This window comes from Oncorhynchus kisutch, linkage group LG2 (assembly GCF_002021735.2).
Source record: "Oncorhynchus kisutch isolate 150728-3 linkage group LG2, Okis_V2, whole genome shotgun sequence".
Taxonomy (NCBI): Eukaryota; Metazoa; Chordata; class Actinopteri; order Salmoniformes; family Salmonidae; genus Oncorhynchus; species Oncorhynchus kisutch.
The window spans coordinates 79,230,800-79,243,468 of NC_034175.2; the positions used below are offsets into that span (position 1 = coordinate 79,230,800).

A 12,669-nucleotide genomic window follows, 5' to 3' on the forward strand; every position below is an offset into this window, starting at 1 on the left:
TTCCCATGCCAATAAAGCCCTTGAATTGAATTGAATTGAGAGAGAGAGAGACAGAGAGAGAGAGAGAGAGAGAGAGAGAGAGGGAGAGAGAGAGAGAGAGAGAGAGAGAGAGAGAGAGACAGAGAGAGAGAGAGAGAGAGAGAGAGAGAGAGAGAGACAGAGAGAGAGAGAGAGAGAGAGAGAGAGAGAGAGGAAAAACATCTGTCACAGCTTCATCCTACACGGCAGTAACATATGTTGTATTTTTAGAGGAGGAGGAGGCGGAGGACCAGTAAATATCTAGAACCTAAAACACAGGCTTTTTCTGCGAAACATGTAGAAGCTATCACTGGGTCACCAACACCAAGAATGATTGGAGTAGAGTAGCAGGTGTGAACCTATACGTGTTAGACGACTTGTTCCTGTTCCCTGTTCTCTGTTCCCTGTGCCCTGTTCCCTGTGCCCTATTCCCTGTGCCCTGTTCCCTGTGCCCTATTCCCTGAGCCCTATTCCCTGTGCCCTATTCCCTGTGCCCTATTCCCTGAGCCCTATTCCCTGTGCCCTATTCCCTGTGCCCTGAGCCCTATTCCCTGTGCCCTATTCCCTGTGCCTATTCCCTGTGCCCTGTTCCCTGTGCCCTGTTCCCTGTGCCCTGTTCCCTGTTCCCCTGTTCTCTGTTCCCTGTTCCCTGTTCCCTGTGCCCTGTTCCCTGTGCCCTATTCCCTGTTCCCTGTGCCCTGTCCCTGTGCCCTGTTCCCTGTGCCCTGTTCCCTGTGCCCCATTCCCTGTTCCCTGTGCCCTATTCCCTGTGCCCTATTCCCTGTGCCCTGTTCCCTGTGCCCTGTTCCCTGTGCCCTATTCCCTGTTCCCTATTCCCTGTTCCCTGTTCCCTGTTCCCTGTTCCCTGTTCCCTGTTCCCTGTTCCCTGTTCCCTGTTCCCTGTTCCCTGTTCCCTGTTCCCTGTTCCCTGTTCACTGTTCCCTGTGCCCTGTTCCCTGTGCCTGTTCCCTGTTCCCTGCAACAGTCTATGTGTTCTCGCGACCTGTTCCCTGCCTGTCAGGATGTCTGTGTGTTCTCCCTGCCCTGTTCCCTGCCTGTCAGGATGTCTGTGTGTTCTCCCTGCCCTGTTCCCTGCCTGTCAGGATGTCTGTGTGTTCTCCCTGCCTTGTTCCCTGCCTGTCAGGATGTCTGTGTGTTCTCTGCTGGTCGTCCATACTGCTGGTCGTTGTCTCCCTGTTTAAAACAGCCTTGATACTGCTGGTCGTTGTCTCCGTGCTGCTGGTCATTGTCTCCATACTGCTGGTCGTTGTCTCCATACTGCTGGTCGTTGTCTCCATACTGCTGGTCGTTGTCTCCGTGCTGCTGGTCATTGTCTCCGTGCTGCTGGTCATTGTCTCCATACTGCTGGTCGTTGTCTCCATACTGCTGGTCGTTGTCTCCATACTGCTGGTCGTTGTCTCCGTGCTGCTGGTCGTTGTCTCCATACTGCTGGTCGTTGTCTCCTTACTGCTGGTTGTTGTCTCCATGCTGCTGGTCGTTGTCTCCATACTGCTGGTCGTTGTCTCCATACTGCTGGTCGTTGTCTCCATACTGCTGGTCATTGTCTCCATACTGCTGGTCGTTGTCTCCATACTGCTGGTTGTTGTCTCCATACTGCTGGGTCATTGTCTCCATACTGCTGGTCGTTGTCTCCATACTGCTGGTCGTTGTCTCCTTACTGCTGGTTGTTGTCTCCATACTGCTGGTCGTTGTCTCCATACTGCTGGTCATTGTCTCCATACTGCTGGTCGTTGTCTCCATACTGCTGGTTGTTGTCTCCATACTGCTGGTCATTGTCTCCATACTGCTGGTCGTTGTCTCCATACTGCTGGTCGTTGTCTCCTTACTGCTGGTTGTTGTCTCCATACTGCTGGTCGTTGTCTCCATACTGCTGGTCATTGTCTCCATACTGCTGGTCGTTGTCTCCATACTGCTGGTCGTTGTCTCCATGATTAAAACAGCCTTGATACTGCTGGTCGTTGTCTCCATACTGCTGGTCGTTGTCTCCATGCTGCTGGTCGTTGTCTCCATACTGCTGGTCGTTGTCTCCATGCTGCTGGTCCTTCGTCTCCATACTGCTCTGTCGTTGTCTCCATACTGCTGGTCGTTGTCTCCATACTGCTGTCGTTGTCTCCATACTGCTGGTCGTTGTCTCCATACTGCTGGTCATTGTCTCCATACTGCTGGTCGTTGTCTCCATACTGCTGGTCGTTGTCTCCTTACTGCTGGGTGTTGTTCCATGCTGCTGGTCGTTGTCTCCATACTGCTGGTCGTTGTCTCCTTACTGCTGGTTGTTGTCTCCATACTGCTGGTCGTTGTCTCCATACTGCTGGTCGTTGTCTCCATACTGCTGGTCGTTGTCTCCTTACTGCTGGTTGTTGTCTCCATGCTGCTGGTCGTTGTCTCCATACTGCTGGTCGTTGTCTACATACTGCTGGTCGTTGTCTCCATGATTAAAACAGCCTTGATACTGCTGGTCGTTGTCTCCATACTGCTGGTCGTTGTCTCTTACTGCTGGTTGTTGTCTCCATGCTGCTGGTCGTTGTCTCCATACTGCTGGTCGTTGTCTCCATACTGCTGGTCATTGTCTCCATGCTGCTGGTCGTTGTCTCCATACTGCTGGTCGTTGTCTCCATGCTGCTGGTCGTTGTCTCCATACTGCTGGTCGTTGTCTCCATACTGCTGGTCGTTGTCTCCATACTGCTGGTCGTTGTCTCCATACTGCTGGTCGTTGTCTCCATGTTTAGAACAGCCTTTTATTCTGTTTCAAGGATACAGAGATAAACACAGCAGCAGTGTCTCACTGTAAACACACACACACACACACAACAACAACAGCCTGGTTCTAGTACCCTCAGTTGAACAACCAGAGATCTCCATTAACTATAACAGAAGCAGCTGTAATCTTGTTTCCTCACTGGGGAGTCGTGGTGGCTGGCACCTGTAGCTGTGTGGCCTGGGGGTCGTTAGACCTTATCAGCACGACCGTACTGCACTAAACGTTTCATTACAATAGGAGGACATTGGGGTCTGGAGTTACTCTTGGCAGTCTTGCTCCCATTGTCAGACAACACTACTTTTATTCTGCACTGATTGACAGATCAAAGGATATCACCACAGCCTTACTCTACTGCCCTGTCTATATTACCATAAAACAACTACTCTACTGCCCTGTCTATATTACCATAAAAACAACTACTCTACTGCCCTGTCTATATTACCATAAAACAACTACTATACTGCCCTGTCTATATTACCATAAAACAACTACTATACTGCCCTGTGTCTATATTACCATAAAACAACTACTCTACTGCCCTGTCTATATTACCATAAAACAACTACTCTACTGCCCTGTGTCTATATTACCATAAAACAACTACTCTACTGCCCTGTCTATATTACCATAAAACAACCTACTCTACTGCCCTGTCTATATTACCATAAAACAACTACTATACTGGCCCTGTCTATATTACCATAAAACAACTACTCTACTGCCCTGTCTATATTACCATAAAACAACTACTATACTGCCCTGTGTCTATATTACCATAAAACAACTACTATACTGCCCTGTCTATATTACCATAAAACAACTACTATACTGCCCTGTCTATATTACCATAAAACAACTACTATACTTCCCTGTCTATATTACCATAAAACAACTACTATAACTGCCCTGTCTATATTACCATAAACAACTACTCTACTGCCCTGTCTATATTACCATAAAACAACTACTCTACTCCCTGTGTCTATATTACCATAAAACAACTACTATACTGCCCTGTCTAGATTACCATAAAACAACTACGCTACTGCCCTGTCCTATATACCATAAAAACACTACTATACTGCCCTGTCTATATTACCATAAAACACTACTAACTGCCCTGTGTCTATATACCATAAAACAACTACTACATCTGCCCTGTCTATATTACCATAAAACAACTACTATACTGCCCTGTCTATATTACCATAAAACAACTACTCTACTGCCCGGTCTATATTACCATAAACAACTACTATACTGCCCTGTCTATATTACCATAAAACAACTACTATACTGCCCTGTCTATATTACCATAGAAACAACTACTATACTGCCCTGTGTCTTATTACATAAAACAACTACTAATCCTGCCCTGTCTATATTACCAAATAAAACCTATCTATAACTGCCCTGTCTATATTACATAAAACAACTACTCTACTGCCCTGTCTATAATTACCATAAAACAACTACTCTACTGCCCCTGTGTCTATATTACCATAAAACAACTACTATACTGCCCTGTCTAATATTACCATAAAACAACCTACCTCTACTGCCCTGTCTATATTACCATAAAACAACTACTATACTGCCCTGTCTATATTACCATAAAACAACTACTATACTGGCCCTGTCTATATTACCATAAAACAACTACTCTACTGCCCTGTCTATATTACCATAAAACAACTACTATACTGCCCTGTCTATATTACCATAAAAACAACTACTATACTGCCCTGTCTATATTACCATAAAACAACTACTCTACTGCCCTGTGTCTATATTACCATAAAAACAACTACTATAACTGCCCTGTCTATATTACCATAAAACAACTACTCTACTGCCCTGTCTATATTACCATAAAACAACTACTATACTGCCCTGTCCTATATTACCATAAAACAACTACTATACTGCCGCTGTCTATATTACCATAAAACAACTACTATACTGCCCTGTCTATATTACCATAAAACAACTACTATACTGCCCTGTCTATATTACCATAAAACAACTACTCTACTGCCCTGTCTATATTACCATAAAACAACTACTATACTGCCCTGTCTATATTACCATAAAACAACTACTATACTGCCCTGTCTATAGTACCATAAAACACCTACCTCTAACTGCCCTGTCTATATTACCATAAAACAACTACTCTACTGCCCTGTCTATATTACCATAAAACAACTACTATAGCTGCCCTGTGTCTATATTACCATAAAAACAACTACTCTACTGCCCTGTGTCTATATTACCATAAAACAACTACTCTACTGCCCTGTCTATATTACCATAAACAACTACTATACCTGCCCTGTCTATATTACCATAAAACAACTACTCTACTGCCCTGTCTATATTACCATAAAACAACTTCTATACTGCCCTGTCTATATTACCATAAAACAACTACTATACTGCCCTGTCTATATTACCATAAAACAACTACTATACTGCCCTGTCTATATTACCATAAAACAACTACTATACTGCCCTGTCTATATTACCATAAAACAACTACTATACTGCCCTGTGTCTATATTAACATAAAACAACTACTCTACTGCCTGTGTCTATATTACCATAAAACAACTACTATACTGCCCTGTGTCTATATTACCATAAAACAACTACTCTACTGCCCTGTGTCTATATTACCATAAAACAACTACTCTACTGCCCTGTGTCTATATTACCATAAAACAACTACTATACTGCCCTGTCTATATTACCATAAAACAACTACTATACTGCCCTGTCTATATTACCATAAAACAACTACTATACTGCCCTGTCTATATTACCATAAAACAACTACTATACTGCCCTGTCTATATTACCATAAAACAACTACTATACTGCCCTGTCTATATTACCATAAAACAACTACTATACTGCCCTGTCTATATTACCATAAAACAACTACTCTACTGCCCTGTGTCTATATTACCATAAAACAACTACTCTACTGCCCTGTGTCTATATTACCATAAAACAACTACTATACTGCCCTGTCTATATTACCATAAAACAACTACTCTACTACCCTGTCTATATTACCATAAAACAACTACTATACTGCCCTGTCTATATTACCATAAAACAACTACTCTACTGCCCTGTCTATATTACCATAAAACAACTACTCTACTGCCCTGTCTATATTAACCATAAAACAACTACTATACTGCCTGTCTATATTACCATAAAACAACTACTATACTGCCCTGTCTATATTACCATAAAACAACTACTCTACTGCCCTGTGTCTATATTACCATAAAACAACTACTCTACTGCCCGTCTATATTACCATAAAACAACTACTATACTGCCCTGTCTATATTACCATAAAACAACTACTATACTGCCCTGTCTTATTACCATAAAACAACTACTATACTGCCCTGTCTATATTACCATAAAAACAACTACTATACTGCGCTGTCTATATTACCATAAAAACAACTACTATACTGCCCTGTCTATATTACCATAAAACAACTACTCTACTGCCCTGTGTCCTATATTACCATAAAACAACTACTCTACTGCCCTGTGTCTATATTACCATAAACAACTACTATACTGGCCCTGTCTATATTACCGATAAAACAACTACTATACTGCCCTGTCTATATTACCATAAAACAACTACTCTACTGCCCTGTGTCTATATTACCATAAAACAACTACTACTCTACTGCCCTGTCTATATTACCATAAAACAACTACTCTACTGCCCTGTCTATATTACCATAAAACAACTACTCTACTGCACTGTCCTATATTACCATAAAACAACTACTATACTGCCCTGTCTATATTACCATAAAAACAACTACTATAACTGCCCTGTATATATTACCATAAAACAACTACTATACGGCCCTGTCTATATTACCATAAAACAACTACTCTACTGCCCTGTCTATATTACCATAAAACAACTACCTACTGCCCTGTCTATATTACCATAAAACAACTACTCTACTGCCCTGTCTATATTACCATAAAACAACTACTATACTGCCCTGTCTATATTACCATAAAACAATACTATACTGCCCTGTCTATATTACCATAAAACAACTACTCTACTGCCCTGTCTATATTACCATAAAACAACTACTCTAACTGCCCTGTGTCTATATTACCATAAAACAACTACTCTACTGCCCTGTCCTATATTACCATAAACAACTACTATACTGCCCTGTGTCTATATTACCATAAAACCAACTACTCTACCTGCCCTGTCTATATTACCATAAAACACTACTCTACTGCCCTGTCTATATTACCATAAAACAACTACTATACTGCCCTGTGCTATATTCCATAAAACAACTACTATACTGCCCTGTCTATATTACCATAAAACAACTACATACTGCCCTGTGTCTATATTACCATAAAACAACTACTATACTGCCCTGTCTATAATTACCATAAAACAACTACTATACTGCCCTGTCTATATTACCATAAAACAACTACCTACTGCCCTGTCTATATTACCATAAAACAACTACTATACTGCCCTGTCTATATTACCATAAGAACAACTACTATACGGCCCTGTCTATATTACCATAAAACAACTACTACTACTGCCCTGTGTCTATATTACATAAAACAACTACTATACTGCCCTGTCTATATTACCATAAAACAACTACTATACTGCCCTGTCTATATTACCATAAAACAACTACTCTACTGCCCTGTCTATATTACCATAAAACAACTACTCTACTGCCCTGTCTATATTACCATAAAACAACTACTATACTGCCCTGTGTCTATATTACCATAAAACAACTACTCTACTGCCCTGTGTCTATATTACCATAAAACAACTACTATACTGCCCTGTGTCTATATTACCATAAAACAACTACTATACTGCCCTGTGTCTATATTACCATAAAACAACTACTATACTGCCCTGTCTATATTACCATAAAACAACTACTATACTGCCCTGTCTATATTACCATAAAACAACTACTCTACTGCCCTGTCTATATTACCATAAAACAACTACTATACTGCCCTGTCTATATTACCATAAAACAACTACTCTACTGCCCTGTCTATATTACCATAAAACAACTACTCTACTGCCCTGTGTCTATATTACCATAAAACAACTACTATACTGCCCTGTCTATATTACCATAAAACAACTACTCTACTGCCCTGTCTATATTACCATAAAACAACTACTATACTGCCCTGTCTATATTACCATAAAACAACTACTATACTGCCCTGTCTATATTACCATAAAAACAACTACTCTACTGCCCTGTCTATATTACCATAAAACAACTACTCTACTGCCCTGTCTATATTACCATAAAACAACTACTCTACTGCCCTGTCTATATTACCATAAAACAACTACTATACTGCCCTGTCTATATTACCATAAAACAACTACTCTACTGCCCTGTGTCTATATTACCATAAAACAACTACTCTACTGCCCTGTCTATATTACCATAAAACAACTACTATACTGCCCTGTCTATATTACCATAAAACAACTACTCTACTGCCCTGTCTATATTACCATAAAACAACTACTATACTGCCCTGTCTATATTACCATAAAACAACTACTATACTGCCCTGTCTATATTACCATAAAACAACTACTATACTGCCCTGTCTATATTACCATAAAACAACTACTATACTGCCCTGTCTATATTACCATAAAACAACTACTATACTGCCCTGTGTCTATATTACCATAAAACAACTACTCTACTGCCCTGTGTCTATATTACCATAAAACAACTACTATACTGCCCTGTGTCTATATTACCATAAAACAACTACTCTACTGCCCTGTGTCTATATTACCATAAAACAACTACTCTACTGCCCTGTGTCTATATTACCATAAAACAACTACTATACTGCCCTGTCTATATTACCATAAAACAACTACTATACTGCCCTGTCTATATTACCATAAAACAACTACTATACTGCCCTGTCTATATTACCATAAAACAACTACTATACTGCCCTGTCTATATTACCATAAAACAACTACTATACTGCCCTGTCTATATTACCATAAAACAACTACTATACTGCCCTGTCTATATTACCATAAAACAACTACTCTACTGCCCTGTGTCTATATTACATAAAACAACTACTCTACTGCCCTGTGTCTATATTACCATAAAACAACTACTATACTGCCCTGTCTATATTACCATAAAACAACTACTCTACTGCCCTGTCTATATTACCATAAAACAACTACTCTACTGCCCTGTGTCTATATTACCATAAAACAACTACTATACTGCCCTGTGTCTATATTACCATAAAACAACTACTATACTGCCCTGTGTCTATATTACCATAAAACAACTACTATACTGCCCTGTCTATATTACCATAAAACAACTACTATACTGCCCTGTCTATATTACCATAAAACAACTACTCTACTGCCCTGTCTATATTACCATAAAACAACTACTATACTGCCCTGTCTATATTACCATAAAACAACTACTCTACTGCCCTGTCTATATTACCATAAAACAACTACTCTACTGCCCTGTGTCTATATTACCATAAAACAACTACTATACTGCCCTGTCTATATTACCATAAAACAACTACTCTACTGCCCTGTCTATATTACCATAAAACAACTACTATACTGCCCTGTCTATATTACCATAAAACAACTACTATACTGCCCTGTCTATATTACCATAAAACAACTACTCTACTGCCCTGTCTATATTACCATAAAACAACTACTCTACTGCCCTGTCTATATTACCATAAAACAACTACTCTACTGCCCTGTCTATATTACCATAAAACAACTACTATACTGCCCTGTCTATATTACCATAAAACAACTACTCTACTGCCCTGTGTCTATATTACCATAAAACAACTACTCTACTGCCCTGTCTATATTACCATAAAACAACTACTATACTGCCCTGTCTATATTACCATAAAACAACTACTCTACTGCCCTGTCTATATTACCATAAAACAACTACTATACTGCCCTGTCTATATTACCATAAAACAACTACTATACTGCCCTGTCTATATTACCATAAAACAACTACTATACTGCCCTGTCTATATTACCATAAAACAACTACTATACTGCCCTGTCTATATTACCATAAAACAACTACTATACTGCCCTGTGTCTATATTACCATAAAACAACTACTCTACTGCCCTGTGTCTATATTACCATAAAACAACTACTATACTGCCCTGTGTCTATATTACCATAAAACAACTACTCTACTGCCCTGTGTCTATATTACCATAAAACAACTACTCTACTGCCCTGTGTCTATATTACCATAAAACAACTACTATACTGCCCTGTCTATATTACCATAAAACAACTACTATACTGCCCTGTCTATATTACCATAAAACAACTACTATACTGCCCTGTCTATATTACCATAAAACAACTACTATACTGCCCTGTCTATATTACCATAAAACAACTACTATACTGCCCTGTCTATATTACCATAAAACAACTACTATACTGCCCTGTCTATATTACCATAAAACAACTACTCTACTGCCCTGTGTCTATATTACCATAAAACAACTACTCTACTGCCCTGTGTCTATATTACCATAAAACAACTACTATACTGCCCTGTCTATATTACCATAAAACAACTACTCTACTGCCCTGTCTATATTACCATAAAACAACTACTATACTGCCCTGTCTATATTACCATAAAACAACTACTCTACTGCCCTGTCTATATTACCATAAAACAACTACTCTACTGCCCTGTCTATATTACCATAAAACAACTACTATACTGCCCTGTCTATATTACCATAAAACAACTACTATACTGCCCTGTCTATATTACCATAAAACAACTACTATACTGCCCTGTCTATATTACCATAAAACAACTACTATACTGCCCTGTCTATATTACCATAAAACAACTACTCTACTGCCCTGTCTATATTACCATAAAACAACTACTCTACTGCCCTGTGTCTATATTACCATAAAACAACTACTCTACTGCCCTGTCTATATTACCATAAAACAACTACTCTACTGCCCTGTCTATATTACCATAAAACAACTACTATACTGCCCTGTCTATATTACCATAAAACAACTACTCTACTGCCCTGTGTCTATATTACCATAAAACAACTACTCTACTGCCCTGTCTATATTACCATAAAACAACTACTCTACTGCCCTGTCTATATTACCATAAAACAACTACTCTACTGCCCTGTTACTATGGAGGTAGGATCCTGTTACTATGGAGGTAGGTTCCTGTTACTATGGAGGTAGGATCCTGTTACTAAAGCTCAGGAAACTGACGAGTAGGAATTTGTTTTTGGAGAAAGATTAGAGCAGGTCACTAGAGGTCAACGACCAGAGAAGAACGGAGACTAGCTTGGAGTGAAACACAATAATAGTCTGCGTCTGAATAGAGACTCTATATACGGTAAACATAGTGCACTACTTTGGTCAGGGCCCATATGGCTAAGTGATGGGAGTAGGGTGCCATTTGAGACACTAATGAACCCCATGTCACGACGGTTTATTGGATAACACTGTGAACCCCATGTCACGACTGTTTCTTGGCTACACTGTGAACCCCATGTCATGGGTAGCAGGGTAGCCTAGTGGTTAGAGCGTTGGACTAGTAAGCGGAAGGTTGCAAGTTCAAACCCCCGAGCTGACAAGGTACAAATCTGTCTTTCTGCCCCTGAACAGGCAGTTAACCACTGTTCCTAGACCAGTTAACCCACTGTTCCTAGGCTGTCATTGTAAATACACATTTGTTCTTAACTGACTTGCCTAGTTAAATAAATGACTGTTTCTTGGATAACACTGTGAACCCCATGTCACGACTGTTTCGTGTGAACCCATGTCACGATGGTTTCTTGTGAACCCCATGTCACGACTGTTTCTTGTGAACCCCATGTCACGACTGTTTCTTGTGAACCCCATGTCACGACTGTTTCTTGTGAACCCCATGTCACGACTGTTTCGTGTGATTATACAGTTTCCATGTTTTTTTTTGTTTTCTTCTCTCCTGTCAGAAGACACATTTTTCTTTCTACTCGTTTTTTCTTGGACTTATGAAACATGGTCTCCGTGTGTTTTCTCCACTAGATATGACTACGTAGAGATCCGCGATGGGAACAGCGAGAAGGCAGACCTGTTGGGTAAACACTGCAGTAACATCGCCCCTCCAGCCATCATATCCTCAGGCCCTGTCCTCCTCATCAGGTTCGTCTCTGACTACGCTCACCAGGGGGCTGGCTTCTCACTGCGGTATGAGATCTTCAAAACTGGTGAGTCTGATATTCACAATGTTAAAAGTGTACATCAAACTAGACAAATACATTAGGACAAATCAACTCTGTCAGGTGTAGAGACACACACAACTATGGGTGATATAAACATTTAGGACCAGTTTTGTGGTCATGGATTAGATTTTTTATTTAACCAGGTAGGCAAGTTGAGAACACCTGTATTTAACCAGGTAGGCAAGTTGAGAACACCTTTATTTAACCAGGTAGGCAAGTTGAGAACACCTTTATTTAACCAGGTAGGCAAGTTGAGAACACCTTTATTTAACCAGGTAGGCAAGTTGAGAACAAGTTCTCATTTACAATTGCGACCTGGCCAAGATAAAGCAAAGCAGTTCGACAGATACAACGAACAGAGTTACAATGGAGTAAAACAAACATTCAGTCAATAATACAAGTATAAACAATCTATATACGATGTGAGCAAATGAGGTGAGAAGGGAGTAAAG

At 40.1% G+C, this 12,669-nt stretch overlaps 1 protein-coding gene across 1 annotated transcript in view; it reads left to right on the forward strand.

Moving 5' to 3' along the window:
- The window catches only part of LOC109885032 (neuropilin-2), a 331,344-nt gene that overhangs the window by 75,935 nt on the left and 242,740 nt on the right, over positions 1–12,669 (forward strand). The window contains 1 exon segment of the mRNA XM_031801847.1: positions 12,021–12,202. Within this exon segment, the coding sequence (XP_031657707.1) occupies positions 12,021–12,202 (182 nt within the window).